A 25,581-nucleotide genomic window follows, 5' to 3' on the forward strand; every position below is an offset into this window, starting at 1 on the left:
ACCAGTAGGCAGGTTAAATTTCTTCCCAGGTGCCTAGTTTTCTTTGTCTTTTTTTTTTTAAGGGGGAGGGAGACAAAAGGATGGGGAGGGGAAGAAAAATAGTGAATCCAAGATTCAGAGTGCCTGTGCATGTTTGTTTTTCTAAAACCCAACTTGTAATAAAGCCAGCATATTAATCAATTAAAAACAACAACAACACCATATTAAGATTACGACTGTTTCCCAAAGGAGAAAATATTTAAATTGCTTAAGCCGCTTATATATGCAAGAGCCACTATAATCTGGCAGGCTACTTCTATTCAAAACAGCATGAGCAAAAGGAGAATAACAGCAGCATTTATTATGATACTCCCAGGTATAAACTAACCCCAAGTCTTAAAGCAGTCAGATGCTGAGTGTTTGGGCCAGGCATAGGCAAGCTTGGCCCGCCAGCTGTTTTGGGGCTACAACTCCCATCACCCCTAGCTAACAGGACCAGTGGTCAGGGATGATGGGAATTGTAGTCCCAAAACATCTGGGGGGCCAAGTTTGCCTATGCCTAGTTTGGGCCTTTGCAGGATTAGGTCCACCTCCAGAAGAGGCAAGCTTTGATGAAGTCTGAGATGGAGTTGGGGGTAGGAAAAGGGGTTCACATTTGAAACAGGCGCCTAAAAGCCACATAAAACCAACTCACAGTTTAGTGAACTGGACAGGGAGTGTGATATTGGGTGAGTGTGTCTCCCATAAGTATATGTGTGAGAGAAGGGGTGTGAGAAAGAGAATGAGACAATGGTCCCACCATTGTAAACGGCATTTCCATGCGCTCTGGTTTCCATCATGGTGTCCTATTGCGCCAGAAGCGGTTTAGTTATTCTGGCGACATTACCCAGAAAGCTGTCTGTGGACAAACGCCGGCTCCCTCGGCCTGAAAGCGAGATGAGCGCCGCAACCCCATAGTCACCTTTGACTGGACGCAACCATCCAGGGGTCCTTTACCTTTTTACCCAACAGATGAGGTCACACCAATGGCCATGCAACCCCTGACCACTGCTCTCTACCATTAATAATAATAATAATAATAATAATAATAATAATAATAATAATAATTTTTATTTATACCCCGCCCTCCCCAGCCAAGGCTGGGCTCAGAGCGGCTTACAAGCAATAATAAAAACAAGTTGAATGATTACAACTTAAAAACAAAATTAAAATACAACATTAAAATATTGAAACATTAAAATATTAAAATGTAGCCTCATCGCAGGAGGAGAAGGAAAAGAAAAAAGAAAGAGAGGGAGGGAATCAAATTGGCTCCAAGCCAAAGGCCAGGCGGAACAACTCTGTCTTACAGGCCCTGCGGAAAGAGATCAGATCCTGCAGGGCCCTGGTCTCATGAGGCAGAGCGTTCCACCAGGCCGGAGCCAGAGTTGAAAAGGCCCTGGCTCTGGTTGAAGCTAATCTAACTTCCTTAGGGCCCGGGACCACTAGGGTGTTGCTATTTATGGACCTTGAGGCTCTCTGTGGGACATACCAGGAGAGGCGGTCCCGTAGGTACGAGGGTCCTAGGCCGTGAAGGGCTTTAAAGGTCAAAACCAGCACCTTCAATCTGACCCTGTACTCCACCGGGAGCCAGTGCAGCTGGAAAAGCACTGGGTGAATATGCTCCCATGGCAGAGACCCCATGAGGAGCCTCGCTGCAGCATTCTGCACCCGCTGGAGTTTCTGGGTCAGCTTCAAGGGCAGCCCCACGTAGAGCGAATTACAGTAGTCAAGCCTGGAGGTGACCGTCGCATGGATCACTGTGGCCAGGGTGGGGCGGGAAAGGTAAGGGACCAACTGCTTGATGCGGCGAAGGTGGAAAAATGTCGCCTTGGCTGTTGCTGTAACAATGACCCCTGAGAGCAAGGAGGTTGTCCTCCCCTTCTCTGAAGTTAGAAAAAAGAGAGGAATAGACGAAATGGAAAGGAAGGTAGAACATCACTTTGAAGGAGAAGGTGGCAGCTGTATGGGGTAGTTTGTTTCATGAGGGAGGCAGAGGAAGACAAGGAGCATAAGAACTTCCGCCTGGATCACAGTCTAGAGCAGGGGTCAGCAACCTTTTTCAGCCATGGGCTGGTCCACCGTCCCTCAGACCATGCTGGACTATATTTTGGGGGGAAATATGAACGAATTCCTATGCCCCACAAATAACCCAGAGATGCATTTTAAATAAAAAGGCACATTCTACTCATGTAAAAACACGCTGATTCCCAGACCGTCCGCGGGCCAGATTGAGAAGGCGATTGGGCCGGATCTGGCCCACAGGCCTTAGGTTGCTTACCCCTGGTCTAGAGTAAACATAAGAAAAGCCCTGCTAGGGAAAGAAAGATCTCCTAGGGTGGGAGGCTGAGAGAAGAAACGGAAGTTTCCAAGTGCCTGCTGGGAGAATCCACATTTTGCATAGGACCAAAGATAAGATCTACAGTGGTGCCCCGCAAGACGAATGCCTCGCAAGACGAAAAACTCACTAACGAAAGGGTTTTCCGTTTTTTTTGCTTCACAAGACGAAACATCTTGCGAGTTTGTTTCCTTTTTCTTAAAGCCGCTAATAGCCGTGCTTCGCAAAATGAAAAAACCGCAAGACGAAGAGACTCGCGGAACTGATTAATTTCGTCTTGCGAGGCACCACTGTACCTTTTTAGAGGTCTCTGTATTTTCTCTCTCTCTCTCTCTCTCTGTGTGTGTGTGTGTGTGTGTGTGCGCGCGCTTTATTTTTCGTTTCCTCTTATCTTTATTTAGATTAGTTTGGCTTTTATTGTGTCGCATGTTGTAAAGTTTCAGCAAAACTTTGTCAAGTTGCATGTTTCGATTAAAAAAAAATATGAAAAGATAAGAAAAGCCCTGCTGGATCAGGCCGAAGGCCCCATCCAGTCCACCCTCCTGTTCCCACAATGGCCAACCCAATGCATACGGGAACCATTTGAGCAAACAGCTCAGTGAACAGAAGCCTATTGCGGCAATTATTTGATCAGGAAGTTAGAGATGGCACAATGGCACGGGTGGCAAGCAACCTGGTCTGCACAGCAAAGCTTGCGCCAACAACTTCGGGTCTGGCCATGTATTTAACGTGTATTTTGGCTGAAGGATCACGTTTGCTCCCATGAAACAGTCTGCAGATTTGCGCACACCATTTAAATCACATAAGTTCCCCTAAAGAATCATGGAAAGTGTAGCTTGTTAAAGGTGCTGGGAATTGTATTTCTGTGAGGGATTAAGTCCAGTTCCCAGGATTCTTTGGGGAGCTCATGTGCTTTAAATGGATATTGTATACACAGCCTAGATGTTGAGCCCGTCATCGAAGGCTTTTACCATGTGATGCTATTTTCAAACTTTAAGGTAGTTGCTTTCTTGCTTGTGGCATCTTCTCATTTCTGGTACCTTGTCAGGTTGAATCCTGACAAGACCGAAGTAGTGTTTTGGGGGACAGGAGGCGGACAGGTGTGGGGGACTCCCTGGTCCTGAATGGGGTACCTGTGCCCCTGAAGGACCAGGTGTGCAGCCTGGGAGTCATTCTGGACTCACAGCTGTCCATGGAGGTGCAGGTCAATTCTGTGTCCAGGGCAGCTGTTTATCAGCTCCCTCTGGTACACAGGCTGAGACCCTCCCTGCCCATAGACTGTCTCGCCAGAATGGTGCATGCTCTAGCTATCTCTCGCTTGGACTACTGCAATGCGCTCTGTGTGGAGCTACCTTTGAAGGTGACCCAGAAACTACAACTAATCCAGAATGCGGCAGCTAGACTGGTGACTGGAAGCTGCCGCCGAGACCACATAACATCAGTCTTGAAAGACCTACACTGGCTCCCAGCACGTTTCCGAGCACAATTCAAAGTGTTGGTGCTGACCTTGAAAGTCCTAAACAGCCTTGGTCCAGTATAACTGAAGGAGTGTCTCCACCCGCATTGTTCTTCCCAGACACTGAGGTCCAGTGCCGAGGGCCTTCTGGCGGTTCCCTCGCTGTGAGAAGCCAAGTTACAGGGAACCAGGCAGAGGGCCTTCTCGGCAGTGGCACCCGCCCTGTAGAACGCCCTCCCACCAGATGTCAAAGAGAAAAACAACTACCAGATTTTTAGAAGACATCTGAAGGCAGCCCTGTTTAGGGAATATTTTAATATTTAATAGACTATTGTATTTTAATATTCCGTTGAAAGCTTCCCAGAGTGGCTGGGGAAACCCAGTCAGATGGGTGGGGTATAAATAATAAATTATTCTTATTCTTATACCTTACCTTTCCCTACATACCAGAAGTGCTAGCCTCTTTCCACTACTCAGTCCCTTTCTCCCACAAACGAGTATCAGCTCCATGGCCCAAGTCAACGGCTGCTTAGTGATCTTTTACCTTTCCCCAGGACACGGCTTCCTAGCCAAGAAACATTTGTGCCTTTTCAGAAAGGTTAATCTGATGTGCTGGCCCTGAGCTAAGCTAACGCTATTAATGATTAGCACCATGGTTTCTGTTCAGGAAACGGGGCACGCAAGCAATCGACTGCTATGCCGACCAATCTTTTAAACTGGAACGGCATGTCTTTATGAAACGGCAGCTCCTCGACACTTGTTTGGCCCGGTGCAGGATGCGGAGAGGGCAGAAATTAAGCCACTGAGATTCCTTCATTGTGCAGTTTCAGCTCTACCCTGTTCAGCCTTTGACTGCAATATAGCTGCTCCAAAATTACACGGGAGACGGGATGAAACTAAACAGACAGACGAGGAAGTGGCTGGAACTTCCATGTAACTTGTTTAGGGAATCTTTTTAGTTGCCTTTTAGAACCTGACCATTGATCTTGCCCACCTCAGAATTGTCTGCAGAACTGATTGCTCCCAATTCCACAAAAATGTAAACTCTGACCCATCGCTCCCTATTTCTTAATTTTGAAGATGTCACAAACAACCTTTGCACTTCACTCCATCACAGTTAGGGTTAATAATAATAATAATAATAATAATAATAATATTCTTTTTATCGAGCTGTACATCCTATTGACTTTGTACAGCTGTGTTTTCAAAAATATAATAATAATGATAATAATTCCAACGGGTTGCAGGACAAACCTTGGGCAGAGATATACTTAAGGAGGATCAGCTGGGGTTTAAATAGCTAAAGATAACATATATTCTCAAACACGTGTCTCGGAACTCTTGCAAACTTTTAATGACTTCAGATTTGGGTGCAATCCAGAGTGCGTTAAGCAGCTTGAGAACATCACGGAAATCAATAGCAGTTAAACAGAGCGAAGCCACACCAATGCTAATGAGATTTAGGCAGTTGTCTTATGATCTCTACACAAAGCAAGGTGCTTTGTGTTTTTGCACCTTTGCAGTGTTACAAGTCCGACTGCCTGATGATAGCTCAGCCAGTAGAGCGTGGGACTCTTAATTTCAGGGCTGTGGGTTCAAGTCCCACATTGGGCAAAAGATTCCTGCATTGCAGGTGAGACTAGATGATCATCGTGACCCCATCAAAGATGGACTTTGAGGGAAGATTTGGTGGAAATGAGAGGCAGTATCATGGAGGTGTGAATAAAAAGTGGAACTTATGAACATAGGCCTACGCAGCTCCAACATTTGCTCATAGGACATTTCCATGCCTCTTACTGCCCTCTTTTGGTCTGGTTACGGTTTGCTATCTTTCCTGAATGGCAGCAACCAAAAAAGCAGAGACATCACCTTGCCAACAAAGGTCCGTATAGTTAAAGCTATGGTTTTCCCAGTCGTGATGTATGGAAGTGAGAGCTGGACCATAAAGAAGGCTGACCGCCGAAGAATTGATGCTTTTGAATTATGGTGCTGGAGGAGACTCTTGAGAGTCCCATGGACTGCAAGAAGATCAAACCTATCCATTCTGAAGGAAATCAGCCCTGAGTGCTCACTGGAAGGACAGATCCTGAAGCTGAGGCTCCAAGACTTTGGCCACCTCATGAGAAGAAAAGACTCCCTGGAAAAGACCCTGATGTTGGGAAAGACTGAGGGGCACAAGGAGAAGGGGACAACAGAGGATGAGATGGTTGGACAGTATTCTCAAAGCTACCAACATGAGTTTGACCAAACTGCAGGAGGCAGTGGAAGACAGGAGTGCCTGGCGTGCTCTGGTCCATGGAGTCAAGAAGAGTCGGACACGACTAAATGACTAAACAACAACAACAAACCCAGGTGAGCTCCAGCCTGGTGGGATCCCCTGGTAAACAGAACACCGTACTGTTCACTCTGTCAGTATTTTCACTGCCACTATTGCAGAGGGTCACACAATCGGATGTTTTCATTTCTTAAGATTGTGTGCGTAAGCGGAAGTCAAGCTGATAAACTTCCGCTCTTTGTTCTCTGTCCAGCTAGGAAGCTAGAGAGGACGTGTGTGAGAAAGAGCTCATGCAGATTGCCATGTTTTATTTGTTTCTCTTGCTGTAAATAATAAAATACTTGATGCTACAATTCCTACACAACTGTTTTCGCTGACTCTCCTTATAGCGTGCGCGTGTCTTTCGGATGTGTACCGATGCTTCAATACGGGACTCCGCCAGAGGGACCTCCCATCACACTCTACTCAAAAACATACACCCAGGCTTTGTGTTCAGCGGCACACCTCCAACAATGGCTTGTTCACCTACACTTTGGGATGTAGTAATTGAGGAAGCATGGGAGGCGGGTGGCGCTGTGGTCTAAACCACTGAGCCTAGGGCTTGCCAATCAGAAGGTTGGCAGTTCGAATCCCTGCGACAGGGTGAGCTCCCGTTGCTCGGTCCCTGCTCCTGCCAACCTAGCAGTTCAAAAGCACATCAAAGTGCAAGTAGATAAATAGGTACCACTGTGGCGGGAAGGTAAACGGCGTTTCCGTGCACTGCTCTGGTTTGCCAGAAGCGGCTAAGTCATGCTGGCCACATGACCCGGAAGCTGTATGCCAGCTCCCTCGGCCAATAAAGCGAGATGAGCGCCACAACCCCAGAGTCGGCCACGACTGGACCTAATGGTCAGGGGTCTCTTTACCTTTTTATAATTGAGGAAGCATCCCAAAGATGAAGAAAGTTAGCAAGGATTCCGACTCGCCCAGTGCTTTCAACTCTTTATTGGTATTTCAGCAATTCCAAATCTCAAGCTTTGAACAATGGTTTAGAGGCAGTTCTTGGTTCAACCCATTTGCCCTCTGCTTTGCTATAAAATGCAGTTCAAGCTCAACAGGTAGAAACCCCAAAACCAGGTGGGTGGGAATCGCACTCGTAGGATGTATAGCTTCATACCTTTGCAGAAAGATGAAAATTATAGATATTGTATTTTATGGATGCAAATGAAACCTACTTTCTCCAACAATAATGAAGGAGGGTAGGAAGAAAGAGGAGTAAAGAAACAGCCTTGCCATGTAAAACTCTAGACGAAGGAAGGATTCTGTTTTGCGGCACAGTCCTGAGGAGCGGGGCGAGAGGAACCTCCAACCACAAGCCTCAAACACCCTGACAGCACCTCAGCAGATGGCATAACGGACCAGGCGCGAGCCACGGATCTCTCGCAGTCTCTGGCAATGTCGCAAAATGGTCAGGATGCTGTGGAAACGCTTGTCTGCCTTGAGCTGTGTAAATTCTTCCACGTCGGCCTCCACAATGAAGAACTGGCCTGCAGAGACACAATTCATGTTTCATCCTGGTACAGAGTACTTTACCCTTCGTTTAATTCCAGTCCCACTTTTCCTTGGATTGGTTTTACTTTTTTTTTAAAAAAAAAAAAAGTACAGTCGTCCCCACCCAGAAATGGAGGGCGAGTAAGAAATCTTTTAAATATGTACAGTCGTACTTTGGAAGTCAAACAGCTTAGTTCCCGAACATTGCAAACCCGGAAGTCACTGTTCCGGTTTGCGAACTATTTTTGGAAGCCGAACGTCCAATGGTTGCTTCCGCAGCTTCCGATTGGCTGAAGGAGCTTCCTGCAGCCAATCAGAAGCCGAACTTTGGTTTTCGACCATTTTGGAAGTCGAACGGACTTCTGGAACGGATTCTGTCCGACTTCCAAGGTGCGAGTTTATTTTATACCCCTTGCCAATCCAAATGAATCTGAGCAGTTTACAAAAATTAAAAACAAGCATTCAATTTGGAAGAGTTGGGGAGGAACTACCAGTGATAGATATTTGGCCCCCAATACGCATACAAGTATGCGACGCGGGAGGCGCTGTGGGTTAAACCACAGAGCCTAGGGCTTGCTGATCAGAAGGTCGGCAGTTGGAATTCCCGCGACGGGGTGAGCTCCCGTTGCTCAGTCCCTGCTCCTGCCAACCTAGCAGTTTGAAAGCACGTCAAAGTGCAAGTAGATAAATAGGTACCACTCCAGCGGGAAGGTAAATGGCATTTCCGTGTGCTGCTCTGGTTCGCCAGAAGTGGCTTAGTCATGCTGGCCACATGACCTGGAAGCTGTACGCCGGCTCCCTCGGCCAATAAAGCGAGATGAGCACCACAACCCCAGAGTCGGCCACGACTGGACCTAATGGTCAGGGGTCCCTTTACCTTTATGCATACAAGCAGGATGGGCCCACCCAGCTGTCAATCATCTGACATGACATCAGGTTGACTGATAGGTGGCAGCAGGACTGAACGCTCCACTCACTAGTTGATGAGCGAAGGGGGCAATCCTGGGTTTGCTTCACCAACAGTTATCACAGGCAGTTGATCACTTGATCAACAGGTGGGTGTGGTTTAGGGAAGAAATGGTCTTACAGGCCAACATGGAAAAAGAAGAAGAAGAAGAAGAAGAAGAAGAAGAAGAAGAAGAAAAGAGGAGGAGGAGGAGGAGTTTGGATTTGATATCACTACCCGAAGGAGTCTCAAAGCGGCTAACAATCTCCTTTCCCTTCCTCCCCCACAACAAACACTCTGTGAGGTGAGTGGGGCTGAGAGACTTCAAAGAAGTGTAACTGGCCCAAGGTCACCCAGCAGCTGCATGTGGAGGAGCGGAGACGCGAACCTGGTTCCCCAGATTACGAGTCTATCGCTCTTAACCACTACACCACACTGGCTCCACTACACCACAACATGGGCCCCCAATGAGCCAAGATTGGCCTTTCAGCCTACCCCTACACTGACTGGCAGCAGCTCTTGAGGGTTTCAGGCAAGAGTCCTTTTCCCAGACCTACCTGGAGGCCAGGGATTGAACCTATGGTTCAAACACGTACTCAGGAGTGAAAGCTACCTTTTGTATTCTTCGTTTCCTCTTCCTTGAATCTGAAGAAGAGGTTCCTCACAGCACCGGACATTGTCTTAGGGGACTGGTGCATGATCTTGTACTTGCTAACCACGGCCTTGTTGATTTCCTGAAGGACTGCATTGACTTGGTTGTACGTCAGGCGGCCTCGCATGTACCTGTGGGGAAGGAAGGAAACAGGTTCCCCTTACATGGCACAGCACAAAACAAGCAGAATTATGCCCAAACTTGCAGAGCCCCCACCTTTCTCAGGGCAAATTCGTAACGGGAGACCACACATCCGCGTACGAAACCCGCGTTATCAAAATTGCAAGCACACACACCTGCAGCAATGGTCAGGTGTGAAGCTGCAAGGCTGCTTCACCTGGATCAGTGGCAAAGGGAAGGTTGCGCCTCTGCCTGAAGCAGCATTTAGTAATATTTTAGCATGCTGAAGGCGGGGGGGAACATTGCTTAAAACTCTATGGTCATTATTAGACCCCTCTAAGACCCTCCAAAAGATATGTGCACACAGCTCTGTATTAGCAGACCACATACCTGCAGTAGAAAAGCTTTCACCCAAGAAGTATGCATGAGCTTAGATCTGCCCCACACCTGGGTACTTTCCCCCTCTTCTTCCAGGTACTCCCCTCCCCAAGGCAGATGATCCTACAAGTGTTTCCAAGGTTAAGTCTCTTGTGTGATTCAGTTTCAGGAACGCTGGAAGCTGCCCAAGTGAGACGAATGGGTCCACCTAGCCTAGTTCTGTCTACACTGATTGACAGCAGCTCTCCAGGGTTTGGGGCAGGGGTCTCTCCCAGGCCTACCTAGAGGTCCTGGAAGCCGAGCTCTCAGCACATTTTAAAAAATACAGTCCCCAAGATTCTTTGAGGGAAGCCAATACCGTTTGAAGTGGTATGACACTGCTTCTAAAGGGATAGTGCAGACGGGGCCTTGGTCTCTTGACTGGTCACTGGTCTAAGTGTGACCTGCCCCATGCTCAAGACCCCCGAAAACAGGTGTCCAGGTTGCATACACAGGTGTGTGTGCGTCCATCTATAGGCACAGAAAGCAGCTTGCCCTAGGAACCAGAAAGTCCATTCCTGTGTCCCAGAGAATCAAGTCACGTGCAAAGTACCGTATTTTTTGCTCTATGAGACTCATTTTTTCCCTCCTAAAAAGTAAGGGGAAATGTGTGTGCGTCTTATGGAGCGAATGCAGGCTGCGCAGCTATCCCAGAAGCCAGAACAGCAAGAGGGATTGCTGCTTTCACTGTGCAGCAATCCCTCTTGCTGTTCTGGCTTCTGAGATTCAGAATATATTTTTTCTTGTTTTCCTCCTCCAAAAACTAGGTGCGTCTTGTGGTCTGGTGCGTCTTATAGAGCGAAAAATACAGTATATTAAACCAGATCTCCATATTATTTTGCTCTCCCTTCCCCATGTTCTCCTTTCTCGGCTCTGGCATTTAATCAAAAGGAGTCTGGCCGGCAGCTGCCTGGAGAAAACTCAAGACGGGGGAACCTCACATTTCAAGCATCACTAAAGTATAAGGAAAGCAAGCTAATAGATGAGAAAAGCTCCACCCACCCAAAAACTTGTGAGTTGATATATGAGAACGCAAGAGACCAAGGCATGCCTACGGCAGGGCAGGGAAAGCACACATGTACTCAGGCTAAAAGAAGTGGGAGAAGATGAAAAATAAAGATTATTGAAAAAGCAGGTGCTAAAAACTTTAAGAGGGAGGTGATATATTCTGTGCAGTTTAGCAGGGTATATTAAGCTCTTGATTCTGGCTAGAAACATGGAGGTCTAACACATAATAAGGACAGTAAAAATGGATGTGTGTTAAATAGCTAATAAGGTCCAAGTTTTAACAGAGCCCTGTAAACACAATATTGCTCTCCAGGGAATTGTACACAGGACAGGAGAGCGAGATTTGCCTCATCATACCTGCTCGAAAGAGAAAGTCATACAACTAAAGAACAAACGCAGATTCTCTCTCCTGGAAGCACATTAGAAATATGAAGGGGGGGGGGAATTTTGGGTGGCAGAAAGGGGATTCTTCCCAATTTAGGCCTTTGGGTAGGGGAAACAAATTGTTCTTCAAGACTAATCTTCCCCATCCCTCGCCTCAAAGAAACATACACAAATAGGACACCTTGGCTCAGTTGTTCACTTCTCCTCAAAACAGTGAGTTGTCACTGAGGCTTCCATGCACCCCTGGGCTTAGAAGGCAGTCTGAACACAGCTAACTTCAAGAAGGGCCATAGAAATGTTACTCCATAGGGGTAAGCCAAGGTTAGATTACTGCAACACATTATACATGGGCTGCCTCTGAAGACAGTTTGGAAACTTCAGCTGGTGCAGAATTCAGCAGCCAGGTTGCTTACCGAGGCAAGATGGTTTCAGCATAAAACGCCAACCCTAGCCCAATTGCACTGGCTGCCAATTAGTTTCCGGGCCCAGTTCAAAGTGCTGGTTTTGACCTACAAAGCCTTAAGCGGCTCAGGACTGCAATACCTCGAGGACCGCCTCTCCCCATATAAACTGAGCTGGACCCTACTACCATCAACCAAGGCCCTTCTTCGTGTGCCTTCTCCATGTGAGATCTGGGAGGTGGTAACACAGGAAAGGGCCTTTTCTGCGTTGCCTCCTTGCTTGTGAAATGCTCTCCCTAGTGAGGCTTGCCTGGCGCCTTCGTTACATATCTTTAGACAAAAACACTCCTATTCTCCCAGGCCTTTGGCTAATTAGACATCTATGGCCTTTTAAATAGAAGGGGTGGGTTTATTGTTTTCGTTTGTTACTATGTGTGCTTTCTTTTGTTTTTTATACACTGCGCTGTGATCCTTGAATAAAGGGCTATATAGAAATTTAAATAAATACCGTCGCTCCATAAGACGCACTTGTTTCCTCCTAAAAAGTAAGGGTAAATGTGTGTGTGTGTGTGTGTGTGTGTGTGTGTGTGTGTGTGTGTGTGTTATGGAGCGAATGCAGGGGGGAGGCAGGCAGGAAAAGCCCCCAAGAGCCGCACACAAGCTCCGCGCGGCTCTTGCAGGCTTTTCCCCAGGAGGGAGAAGGGACTGACACCGCCAGTCAGTCCTTTCTCCCTCCTCATAGAAAAGCCTGCAGGAGCCGCACGCTCCTTAAAGGGTGTGCGGCTCCTGTGGGCTTTTGCGGGAGGTGGGGGAATTGCCATAGCCCCGCACAGCCTCTCTAAAGAGGAAGCCAGGACAGCCAGCGGGATACATCCCACTCGCTGTCTTGGCTTCTTTGCTCTTTGGGGCAATAATTTTTTTCTTGCTTTCCCCCTCTAAAAACTAGGTGCGCCTTATGGTCAGGTGCGCCTTATGGAGTGAAAAATACGGTAGATAAAAATAACTTTTAAAATATCATCCAATGGAGGGGCTGTGCCAATCTTACGCTTTTACCCAGGTCATGCATCCACAGCAGTGAACAGTGGAAGAATGACCGCCGGTAAGAGTACAGAAAGAAGAAACTCCATGCGCACCTTCAGCAGCAAAACTGGACGCCTTCATCTGCCCCAGCTGCAACAAAACATGTCTCTCCTATATTGGTCTCTACAGCCACAGCAGGCGCTGTAAGTCTCCAACAGTTTGACTTCATCCCCAAAGGCACACTCTTCCATTGTCTCCCGAGACAGCCAGATGACAACATACCACCAACAAGGACAATATATAGACACACACACACAAACCCTCCCTAATTTTTCAGATTGTAATTGTATTTAATTGGTTTTAATACTGTCTTTTTTATATTGTTGTAAGCTGCCCTGGGAGCACATGGTAAAGCATGGGTAAGGAATCCAATAATACATAAGTCTGCAGATCCACTTCTCATACCCATAAATGGTGAGAGCATGTCAACAGTGGTGGGCTCAAGCGGCCTTTCAACCCCCCTCCCTCATGTGTTCTTTGAATGTGCAGTGATGGGGGGCTACCTGAACCCCACCCCCCAAAGACAGACAGAAATGGATGGAAGGGAATGCCAGGGAGCCTGGAATGGCCACGGCAAATTGCAACGGCAATCATGGGAGACATGAAGGCATCTAACGCTCCACTGTCCTTGACTTGGCTGCACCAGAAGAAACGAGGATGATTCCTGCTAAATGAAAAGAGAAGAGGGCAGTGGGGTTGGGGGGGAGGCAGAAGGAGCAGCACTTTCTGAAACGGGAGCCGTGATTAATTCTGTCTCATTAATTGCCTCGTCCTGATGAGTCAGATGCCGCCGTGCAATTTGTTCATTACACAGAGGACCCCGGAGCTCGACTGCATTAACTTTTCATTCAGCTCGGTATTACGCCAAAGAAGATGCGGAATAAATTAGGACCGCTTTTGTGAGAGGCATCTGCTCAGGTTACAAAACCAAGAGCCACCAGACAGAAAGCCAAACACAAAAAGGAGTTCAGCTGCCGATTACGTTGCATATAGTCATAAAATTGTAGAGTTGGAAAGGTGACCCAGTCCAAACCCCCTGCAAAGCAGGAATATGCAGCTGTGCCATCCAGGGATCAGCACCATACATATATGTAACAAATTTGTGATTTTCCGATTTTTATTCTTTATTTATTTTTACACACACTTGTAATCCACTTATGGATCACTGCTCCCTTTGTCCTGAGGAGGCAAGGGTAGTTAAGATTTTCTTCCCTGTAGTACTAAAGGAAGACGTTGGAAGAGAGACGCTCCGTGCTTTACCCAGATCCCATGGAAAAGCAACATCTGTGGGCACAGACTTTCTGTCTCTTGGGAGATGGACAGATCCAAGGGGCGGAGGGCGGGGACGACCAGCAGATGGGGTGCTCCTTCAGAAACCCAAATGTATCCACAGGCCTGAAAAGGTTGGCAACCGATACTCTCTGGTAGATAAAAAAGGTAAAGGGACCCCTGACCGTTAGGTCAAGTCGTGGCCGACTCTGGGGTTGCGGCGCTCATCTTGCTTTACTGGCCGAGGGAGCCGGTGTACAGCTTCCTGGTCATGTGGCCAGCATGACTAAGCCGCTTCTGGCAAACCAGAGCAGCGCACAGAAACGCCGTTTACCTTCCCGCTGGAGCGGTACCTATTTATCTACTTGCACTTTGACGTGCTTTCAAACTGCTAGGTTGGCAGGAGCAGGGACCAGCAATGGGAGCTCACCCCACCACGGTGATTCAAACCGCCGACCTGTGGTTTAGACCACAGCGCCACCCACGTCCCTTTTTCTCTGAGAGGTAAATGCAGGTAAAACTTGGCTACTCTTTTCTCCGGTTAAGGGTGGGGACTGCTTACTTACGCAGGAATGCTTTCAAACTCCTCTTCCGTTAACAAGGCTGCTTGTTTGATGCATCTGGGCTCTTTCGCTGGCTTCTTCCCACCGGCAACCTCAGCATCTTTGCACTGTGCTTCATCCTTCACCGTGATGCCCTGGGTGCTACAGAGGAAGTGGGAGGCAGAGCCGACAACGGAAAGCTTATCACACAGGAAGCTACAAGCACCCTTGACAAGTTCCCTCTCTTTGCCACTTCAGATAAGTTATAGCTCATCTACCCCGACGGAGGCGGCAGATACAACAAAATGCGCTGCTTCCTTTCCTCCTGCCAATTTTTCATGACAGAGCTGTTCAAGACGTGACTTTTTTGAGAGAGAGATGGGGAGGGGGAAATACAGAATAAAGTGCCAGTGGCCTAAGAAAACATTAAAATGAACAACAGAAGGCTGAACCAGGGATAGCACCCATCTGATTCTGATGCCACAACAAAATAATGGTTTTTGGCTGCCAAACCGAGTCCAGAGGGCACGTAGCGGCACTTGGCAGAGTGCTGGGAAAACTCCCTTAACCATGGTTAGCTCAGCAAGATTTGATGCTTAACCGTGGTTTAGATCAGGGTGCCTTGCAGATGTGGCTAGACTGCAAGCTGGGTGGCATCCATCTGTCCCAAAAGACAATGGTGTGCACCTCCGTGGGTGAAGTCAAGCCCACAGAATCGCAGCGTCTGCTGTGGCTGCAGAGAGCAGTGCATAGGGAGGTCCTGGGCTGCCCAGATGGCAAGACCAGCCTCACTGGTGTGGTCCAAAGGAAAGCAGAGAAATGCATTTGGCACCAGCTTGGCTGCGGGAGTTGGCTGCGCATCTTTAAGTCCATGCCCTAACATAATAAACCCTACCCTCAGGTGTTCATCTCGAGAATTTCTATTTTGAAGCCAAAGAACTGCACAAATTGTATGAATGAAGAAAAGTCATGTTCTCATGCCTAGGTCTAAGATACACTCTAGGATGGTTTGGGTATATTAAAATTTGCAAAAGTAAGAGGCAATTCATCTTGCAATCCTTTTTACTACTAATACATGAAGTCACATTAAAAACCAGTTCAACCAGTTCAACCAATAGGAACATCATTTTGATATCATACTTTATTTCTGAACACATCAATAGTTTTTCAGATGGGTTATAATCTCTTCGGTTTCACAAAATCTCCAATAAACTGTATTTTACCCCAGAACTTATTCGGTATGTAACAAAAACAGAGAGGCTGCTTTTCAACAAAGCTGTTCTGCCCTCATCTACCTTCTCTAACTAAATTTGTGATTTTAATCATATATGTATGTTACATCCTAAATCCTTAACTAGTCTCTGAGTGATGGAGGATTTTTCTTTTCCTGTTTCTAACTGCTTTGGGGGCTGCTGTCAAGCATCTCATAAAATGTCTGCTTCAACCATTAATACTGAGCATCGCTGGAAGAGCACACGGCTGAATCCCAAAGTACTGCTGGCCTCTGCTTAAAGAACTGCAGAACCTGCCTTGGTGGCAGGAAACCTACCTGCTTGGGATTCCTCTGGGCAGGTGAATAGGCATGTTTTCCTCAAGATGCTGAGTTTCACTGTAGTACCTCTCAGTCGTTTCCTGGAGCTCCTGGAGTTTGATGGATGCAAAGAGGAACAGGTTTGGGTTTTTTTGCTTTTATGAAAAGGGAACCCTGACCGCTCATGAGCCTCAATTACAGTCATACCTCGGGTTAAAGATGCTTCAGGTTGCGGACTGCCAAAACCTGGAAATACCGGAACAGGTTACTTCCAGGTTTCGGCGGTCGCACATGCACAGAAGCGCTAAATTGTGCTTTGCGCACAAGTGCCGAATCGCAACCCATGCGTGGACAGACGCATGCATCCTGCATGGATCACGTTCGCAACCCGAGCATCCACTGCACTAGGGTTCTCATTATTTTTAATGATTTAAATATTTTTGCATGTTATTAAAACTTGTTTGTAAAATATCAGGCTGGTCACGCAGCTTTAATGAATATGGTAATACAGGTCATTAAACAAAAAGAGGGGGAATGTAATCCCTGTGAGGCTGGGCTCAGCCAACACAAGATGTGTAACACGAGCTGGACCACAGATCGAAAAACTTTGCATCTTTCAAGCAACACCCCCTCCAAGGGAACAACTCAACGTGGCAACAGATTTCGCAAACATCTAACTTTTCGGTTACCACTGCATCAGCACTGAGCAGCAAATAATCCTGTCAGGATCTGTCATCCTGGAAAAATGTCTAAACACAGCCTCATGAGAAATCCCCTTTCTCAGATCCTTATACAGCAGGCGATACAAAATCTCGGGTTCGCTGTCCCCTGAAGTATTCTGCTTTCATATGCACCGCCTCAGATTTGAGAGAAGACCAAGAATCTTCCACGGTTATCAGTATTCCAACGGCACAGTTCGGAAACGCGATCTTGTGGAGGGCTAAGGCCAAGTTTAGTGAAATATCCCTGCGACTCGTGCTTTAAATTAATTTAACCAGGCCATAAGTGAAAGACTCTGAATGATTCCCATATGCCTTTTGAGTGGCTCTGGAGTGGATTCTCTCTCTGATTAGCTCTTTTTGCAGCCTCAAATTCAAAAGCAAGCTTTCTAAAGAAAGCTTGTACAAGGGAAGATAAATCCTCATATCATTTCAGCCTGCTGTGCTTGCATGTATCAACCCACGCATAGGGTTGATGTACCCAGTGCTAAAAGAGGAAAGCTTTACCTGAAGGTGGGAAACTATTTTCAGCCTGGGGGGCCATATTCCTATTAGGGCAACCTTCCGAGGGCCATGTGCCAGCAGTGGACGGGGCCGGAGGAAAATGCGGGCGGAGCCACACATGCAAATTTTACCTTTTAAGCCTAGTTTCTACGTGCTCCTCTATCCGCCACCCAGAATTCCAGCCAGGGAATTTAACACCTGTGGTGCAAAGCAGAGCCGGTGAGGGAGAGTGTGGCAATCACACAGGGTCCCTGGACGTTTGACGGTCTATTGATCCCTGTGCCACCACTGTGTTCGCTTCCCCGCTGCCACCAACCCGTTACTCTTGGGTACACACTGAGTCCAGACAGTTGTTAATATTAAATCAAATAAACAAGTTTATTTTGTAAGCATTAACAAGTATGGTTTCTCAGTTAATTTTCTTGTCAGTTTCTTATCCTTAGTTTCTTTACCGGCCTATACCTTCCTAATACCTTCTGACTGATTATCTCAACTTAACAGTTTCTCTCACATCAGACTAGCCCAACCCACAGATTTACCCTCCCTCTCTCTTCTCTCACTCCAGACTGACTTCTTAACAACTCTAACTCCTCCCCTTGGGTTCCTATAGGTTAGTCGTTTTACAATTAGTTAACCCTTTCCTTATGAACCCAGTATGATGTCACACACCTGATGTCACACAAACGCCACAGAGAGTTTCAAGGGATGTGGAGGGCCATATCTGGCCCTCACATCACGGTGCTCAGTGCACCATTAGGTAGGCCTAATTTGATAAAAAGATCCTAAATTACCTCAATAATATTTAATGTTCAAAGCACCACGCTTCAGAGTCATAAAGCTTTCTGGGCACATCCTTTGGCACAGGAACATTTTAAAGACTACAGATGCAGACCTAGAAATGGCTTTGTTGGCTGCATGCATTTTTAACACAGAATACCATCCGCTGGGGGGGGCGGGGGAATGAAACTACCCACTTACTAAAAAATAAATAAAATTGGAAAGCCATCCATGGGCCACTTGGTCGTTTAAATCTCCTGTGAACCACAGCCCGCTTTTCCAGTGCCTGTTTCCAGTTAGCTGGGGCAGCCCCCCCCCCCCAGTTTAATTTTTAAACAAATGTGAAGAAAGCGTGTTTATCTTAGACAAAGAGAAAACACAAGTGACAGCACACAACAGCATCTCTTTGCAGGGCAAGTGCCTATCAGATCATTCAAGTTGATCGTATCTGATGGGCTATGAAGGAAATGAAAAATGGATGCTAGAATTTTAAGTAACGTTTTAAATTGCTGTAAGCCACCCTGGGATTTCAAGGTGAAGGGCAGGTTATAAAATAAAAATATAATAATAAATGAACAGGCACCAGCATTTTACGAACAATCCCCTGCCTCCCTGGTAGAATAAGATGCTAATCAGTTCAGTGGGTGGAGTGGAAGCATGCCTTGCTTCAGTTGCACCAAGCGGCTTGCATTGAAACCGCTGCTAAAATGAAGGAGAAAACCCTCAATTTTGGGCAGCAGTTTCGGTGCAAACCACTTAGCACTATGGGAGCAGCAAAGCCCTGTGTGCGGTGGTTCCCAAGCACCCACAACAAACCAGCTGTTAGATGAAGAAGAAGAGTTTGGATTTGATATCCCGCTTTATCACTACCCGAAGGAGTCTCAAAGCAGCTAACATTCTCCTTTCCCTTCCTCCCCCGCAACAAACACTCTGTGAGGTGAGTGGGGCTGAGAGACTTCAAAGAAGCGTGACTGGCCCAAGGTCACCCAGCAGCTGCATGTGGAGGAGCGGGGAATCGAACCCGGTTCACCAGATTACGAGACTACCGCTCTTAACCACTACACCACACGGGCTCTGCTTGGGAAGCTGGCCCAGCCACCTGCCAAGGTTTGCCTGTAGAGGTGCGGCCAGAAAAAGATATGGGCCCCCGGGCCAAAATGGTCACCCCACCCCTGGTCTCCAGTGACTGACAGCAGCTCTCCAATATTACAGTCCCAGGCCTACCTAGAGACACCAGGAACCGAACCTCTGCCATGAGCCATGACCCCTTGTTTCAGGAAGGGGGCCTTTTGCTCTCCACAGGTGCCCAGGGCCTTCAGAGAGCCATCTCCTCAGTCCTGTTCACCGAGTCCTTGTATGCTCTTCCTCACACATCACCTTATGAACTCCCCTCCCAAAGCGCAACAAGTTTTCCCACCTTGTTGGGGATAATTCAGACTGAAACTCCCAGGTGTGAAAAAAGGTTATTTATGTATGCCACTACAGCGGCCCGTGTTTCGTTAGCCCAAAAATGGAAAACGAGCGAGGTTCCCATCTAAAGAAGAATGGCAACTTAAGCTGACTGAATACATGCAGCTTGCAGACCTAACATATAGAATAAGAGAACAAGAAGAACATACATTTAGAGAAGATTGGGAAATGTTTATTGAATATATGGGGGGGGGGGGATTGTGTACACTTGAAAACATTGGCAGTGTTAAGATAAATTCAACAGTGATGGATGTAATAATGAAAAACTGAATGGTTTAGTTTATGTAAAGTATGCAGGGATTTAAGATATGCAAAATGAACCATGGAAAAAGAAGAAGGGAAGTCTTTGATATTTTATGGATGTTTAAATGAGTATTTTAAATTGTAAAACAGAAATATTGTGTGTGTGCGTGTGTGTGTGTGTATATATATATATATATATATATATATATATATGAGTATGACAAGTTTTCCCACCTTGTTTATGCAAACTAATTTACACAAGCATGGAAACATCTCAAATAAGCACCAGCGGATCCTCTTTACAACGCTGGAGAGATGCCCCCATTTAAACAAAAGTCCCCTTCAAGCACTGATTACCTTGAGTTGACTCTGCTGGTTCTCCTGATGGTTGACTTCTGTCTCCAGTTTATTGAGGATGTTGTTTAAAAGCGATACCTCATGAATTATCTTGCTAAGCACCGTCTTCAAAGATGGTTCCTGGTCTGACAAAGAAGGAAGGCAAGTCACTGACATGGAAAGAGAGGAAGTTCCCACAGGAAAATTCATTGTAGGTTAAATACATACTTCTCTTTCCACTAGTCACCACCAGAAACACCCTTTGTTCCTGCTCTGTCATCTCCTAAAATCACACACCACGACAACTACCCTTCTCTCAGGAGGTTGTGGACTCCCCTTCCTTGGAGGTTTGTAAGCAGAGGTTGGAAGGTCATCTGTCATGGATACTTTAGCTGAGATTTCTGCCTTGCAGGGGGGTAGACCGGATGACCCCCCCTCCAACTCTACAATGCTATGATTCCCAAGAGTACCCCAACCTCACTTCAGCCTCTGGCAAATACATCCACAAGTCACTTCTTATTGCCAGTTTTATCCGTTTACATACAGCATTTTCCTTAAAAACATTGGGCTCGAAGTGGTTCACAAAAAAGAAATAGCGTAAACACGACACCGGCTAAACAACCACAACAAAATAAAAAAACCCGTACAGCATAAAGCTAACAATTAAGTAATTAACAACTTATTCAAAGTTTAGCAAATATTTAAGTGGGCGTATGGCCTACCAATAGGAGGTCAGTTCAGAATAGCCATAAACACCTAAGAAGAGCCCTTCTGAATCAGGTCAGAGGCCTCATCAGTTCCAGTGGCCAAGCAGATGTCTTGCGCATGTCTGCACAGAGCCTTCAAATTCCAAAGCTGCTCCAAATCCTAGTAGAAACCCTGTTTATATATATCCTTTCTGCTGAAAGCATCAAACTGGTATGCAACCTTATGGCTACAACAGACATCCTACAAAATGAAGTGGAGGACAGCCTTGCTGTGGAGGAGATGGCACCCAGCAACACAGATCTTTTTTCCTCCTTCTTAAAAAAAAAAAGACGACGACGACCCCCAAAAGCCACAAATTGCCTGGCTAAATGTGCACTGCAGCAGCACAGGAGAGGGGCAGGCACAGCAGCGATCAAGGGCACAACCTCTATTGTTAAAGCCTTTGAGACACAGCTGTATGTTTTTCTTCCTTTTGTATCTTGCTAAGAAAGAGCATAGGACACAGAAAGCATGCTTGTAAAACCAAACAGTTGGATCGGTGAGAACTCCTGCACAGAGTAATAGGAAACAACCACAGACGAAAAACTGACTTTGGAAAATGTTCTCAAAATTATGCAGGCATGAAACATCCCTGCTCACTTCGTAGCCATGTGCAAACCACATTCCATGTGTTTATACAAAAAACAAGAATTGTTCCAACCTAGAGGATGCCAGGCTTGAAAGAGACTTGGTCCAGCTCAGGAGGGTTAGTATGTCTCTCACATGCATCTCAAACTTTCATACATCTTTTGCTGAATCCATCTCACAAACTCAGTCCGTCAACCCCTATGCCCAGGAAACATTAAACCACCTTACCTATTTTTCTCAGCTGAAGTGACTTTTTGATATTTGAAATCTTTGTGTTCATGTGAGAACACAAGTCGTTAAAATCTGAAGTCAAATTATATTTTTCTGAAACAAAAAAAAGAGTAATAGTTAATTCTAAAGGTAACAACAGCTAGCAGTTTTTATTCCCCGGGGGGGGGGGGCAGGACAATTCTCCCCCTCCCTTTCTTGTAAGGTACACAACATTAAAGCAAATCAGCATGTTATCAGAAACAACTTGACTGCATTCCCTAAATTAAAGCATTATAATACAGTGGTACCTTGGTTTACAGACGCTTCACGTTACAGACTCCGCTAACACAGCAATAGTACCTCAGGTTAAGAACTTTGCTTCAGGATGAGAACAGAAATTGTGCGGCGGCAGCAGGAGGCCCCATTAGCTAAAGTGGTACCTCAGGTTAAGAACTGTTTCATGTTAAGAACAGACCTCCGGAACGAATTAAGTTCTTAACCAAAAGTACCACTGTACCATTATTTGGGCTCAGTGGTTAGGGCACTATGCCTTGCAAGCAAAAGCTTCCCAAACTGAACCTCTGGCATCCCTTGGCAAGAACTGGGAAAGGCTCCCTGACTGAAAACCCAAAGGGGGCTGCCAACCAGTGTGGGCTATATGAGCTAGATGGATTGACTTGGCATACGGTAACTTATTCTGATTACGTTCTTGGTGAAGTTATTCAGCCTTCCCAGGTCTTCTTGGCTAGCAGGGGTGGTGGCAGAGACCTGCTGCTCTCCTCTTTTTTAATAGTGTTACTAGTACTGTCTATTACAAGACTAAGCAGATGATGATCCTTTGTCATACCCTTTTCGGCGCCTGCCAAGAACATTCCTGTTCAGACAGGCCTAACCCAGGTGCTTAGAAAAGTTGAGCGATTTAGCTCCTGCATGCTGTGAATTTGTCTTGATTTTGTTTTTTTGCAATCGATTTTGAGGGGTGGGTTGTTGTTGTTTCCAAACAAGCGCTGAATAATTTTTTATCCCACCTTGGATCAAATCTATGCTTCCAGGTGCCATAAGAAAGCTGCAGAGATAGTGCAGGATAGTGCGCACCCTGGAAATGATCTCTTTCAGCTTCTGCCTTCTGGAAGAATGTACAGGGTTTTAGAGGCTAGGACTAGCCGCCTGAGAAACAGTTTCTATCCAAATGCGATTTTGGTTTTAAACGCAGTGTAAGGTAGTCCTTTTGTGAGCATACTGTATTTAATTATGGGGTATCAGAGTTTTTAGGGGGCTAACCAGCCTGGGATAGCTGGCTTGTTGGTTTTTGAATGTCTGATGTAGATTTTTTCAATTTCGTTGTTCTGTATGGGACAATGGCAATAAAGATTATCGTATTGTACATCACCTTGCCAACAAAGGTCCGTATAGTAATAGCTATGGTTTTCCCAGTAGTGATGTATGGAAGTGAGAGCTGGACCATAAAGAAGCTGATCGCCTAGGAATCGATGCTTTTGAATTATGGTGCTGGAGGAGACTCTTGAGAGTCCCATGGACTGCAAGAAGATCAAACCTATCCATTCTGAAGGAAATCAGCCCTGAGTGCTCACTGGAAGGACAGATCGTGAAGCTGAGGCTCCAGTACTTTGGCCACCTCATGAGAAGAGAAGACTCCCTGGAAAAGACCCTGATGCTGGGAAAGATTGAGGGCACAAGGAGAAGGGGACGACAGACGACGAGATGGTTGGACAGTGTTCTCGAAGCGACCAGCATGAGTTTGACCAGACAGGAGTGCCTGGCGTGCTCTGATCCGTGGGTTTACGAAGAGTCAGACATGACTAAACAACAACAACAATCCAAAATACAGTGGTACCTCGGGTTAAGTACTTAATTCGTTCTGGGGTCTGTTCTTAACTTGAAACTGTTCTTAACCTGAAGCACCACTTTAGCTAATTGGGCCTCCTGCTGCCGCTGCGGCGCCGGAGCATGATTTCTGTTCTTATCCTGAAGCAAAGTTCTTAACCTGAAGCACTACTTCCAAAGGTCTGTAACCTGAAGCGTATGTAACCTGAGGTACCACTGTAAAGTAAAGCATGTGTTCATTTGCAACAGGCCTCCAGGAAGGACCCATGTATTCTCCCCGCCCTACCTGAAGGTGCTGGGGCTCGAACCTAAGACTATCCTGCACGCAAAGCAGCCCTACCACTGAGCTCCGGCCCCTTTGCCCGCATTAAGCCGCTGCCTCACCGTCACTGAGCTCCAGAGGTGCCTCCTCCTTGCCCTCCATATCCAGGCCCGCAGCAGAGGCGAGGACGCTCCTTCCCGCAGCGCCGCTAGAGGCTCTCTGGATTCAAACCGCCCGCGCAATCAGCTGGACGTACCACGCCTCTCGCGAGAACAAGTAAAGTCTCGCGGGCAGGTGTCGCTGGCGAATCGGGGGGGACGACCCTTTTTTCCGCCATAGAGCTTAAGGAAACAAGTAAGGCTAGAGCGACACATTAAGGAAGCTTACGGTAGAGCGACGCATTGCATAGAGATAAGAAGTGTAGAGTCGCACACGGTTGTGGTTGGCATGTCTATTTTTCTTTTTTAATTTAAACAGCAATCCAGCTTCACAGGCGCTCTGCCACATAAAGCCACATAACAGGAAAACGGTTATTTAAATCGGCTTCCACCAGGGCGTTTTATGCCCGCCTTTAGTCATTTGCATGCTTTGTTGGAGAACTCGGCCGTTTAGCGACCCAGCGGCGTCTGCGAAAAACAAGCCTTAGAAAGTCAAGGCGATTTTAATCCATTGTAATATTTTAATTTTTTAAAGTAGGAATACTTGGCTGCGCAACGTTGCTTTTCTATTAGTTTTGCTTTTCATTTGCGTTGGAATTGTCTTATAAATAGGAGCCCGTTGCAGAGCCTCAGGAACTCAGTGAACTGCAGCTCGAAAAATAAGCGATATCCGCGTGAATGGCGTTTTCATTTTTATAGGCTTGCTATTATTTCTATCACATCAAGAATCTCGAACGTGTCACGGACGTCTCCAGCCCGGTTTCTGCCGCTGCTTCGACCTTTTATGCCTCTGCGCCTATTTATTTGTTCTTAGGGCTGAGTTTGGAGGTGCGGGAGAGGGTTGCATATTGCGACTGTTGAAAAGACCTGCATTAATTCCCCATTATTATAGCAGTAATAGAGACTATATACATAATGAGTCAAAAGCCATTAGGAAGTCCCATCTCAAATAACCTTTGCTGTTCATCTACATGATAAATCTATGGGTTTCAGAGTGAGGTCCCTCTATCCATTGGCTACTCTAACCTTAAAATCCTAGCAACCATAGATTTAATGACAGAATACAATAGAGATACAAGTTATAGAGATAAGACCCATCTCACATCTTTTTCTGCTTAAGAATCGCAAGACAGTACTTGTTGACACTTCCAGGTATATTGACATTCCAGGGATGTCAAGTGCTGACACCGGTCCTGAAAGATCTTCACTGGCTCCCAGTACATTTCCAAGCACAATTCAATGTGTTGGTGCTGACCTTTAAAGCCCTAAAGGGCCTTGGTCCTGTATACCTGAAGGAGCATCTCCACCCCATCGTTCAGCCCGGACACTGAGATCCAGCGCCGAGGGCCTTCTGGCGGTTCCCTCCCTGCGAGAAGTGAGGTTACAGGGAACCAGGCAGAGGGCCTTTTTGGTTGTGGCACCTGCCCTGTGGAACGCCCTCCCAGCAGATATCAAGGCAGTAAACAACTACAGTGGTACATCAGGTTAAGAACTTAATTTGGAGGTCCGTTCTTAACCTGAAACTGTTCTTAACCTGAGGTACCACTTTAGCTAATGGGGTTTCTCGCTGCCACCACCACACAATTTCTGTCTCATCCTGAAGCAAAGTTCTTGTGCTGGTCCCAAGGGTTAACCGTGCAGCAAGGTCCAAGTCCAGTCCGAAGTCGAGGGTGCAGTATGGAGGCTGTCCATCAAGGCTGAAGCAGGGTCCAAGGCAGGGAGTCAGGTGAGGTCAGGAACTCTGGCAGAAGAGCA

The 25,581-nt window shown here is 46.6% G+C and overlaps 1 protein-coding gene across 3 annotated transcripts; it reads right to left on the minus strand.

Moving 5' to 3' along the window:
- Positions 1-7,056: 7,056 nt before the first annotated feature.
- On the minus strand, positions 7,057-23,898 carry SKA1 (spindle and kinetochore associated complex subunit 1). 3 transcript variants are annotated; one of them, XM_028749070.2, is made up of 7 exons: positions 23,791-23,898; positions 21,580-21,675; positions 20,038-20,162; positions 15,986-16,077; positions 14,461-14,598; positions 9,177-9,346; positions 7,057-7,243 (listed from the first exon to the last, which is right to left on the minus strand). In XM_028749070.2, the coding sequence occupies exons 1-7, from the start codon at positions 23,828-23,830 to the stop codon at positions 7,158-7,160; spliced, it is 747 nt and encodes a 248-aa protein (XP_028604903.2). In that variant the 5' UTR covers positions 23,831-23,898; the 3' UTR covers positions 7,057-7,157. The 3 variants fall into 3 exon arrangements, with proteins under 3 accessions (XP_028604903.2, XP_028604902.2, XP_028604904.2); XM_028749069.2 differs by having other exon boundaries at positions 7,057-7,613; XM_028749071.2 differs by lacking the exon at positions 23,791-23,898 and adding an exon at positions 23,693-23,784 and having other exon boundaries at positions 7,057-7,613.
- Between the last annotated feature and the right edge of the window lie 1,683 nt (positions 23,899-25,581).

Source organism: Podarcis muralis, chromosome 11 (assembly GCF_964188315.1).
Source record: "Podarcis muralis chromosome 11, rPodMur119.hap1.1, whole genome shotgun sequence".
NCBI classification, from domain to species: Eukaryota; Metazoa; Chordata; class Lepidosauria; order Squamata; family Lacertidae; genus Podarcis; species Podarcis muralis.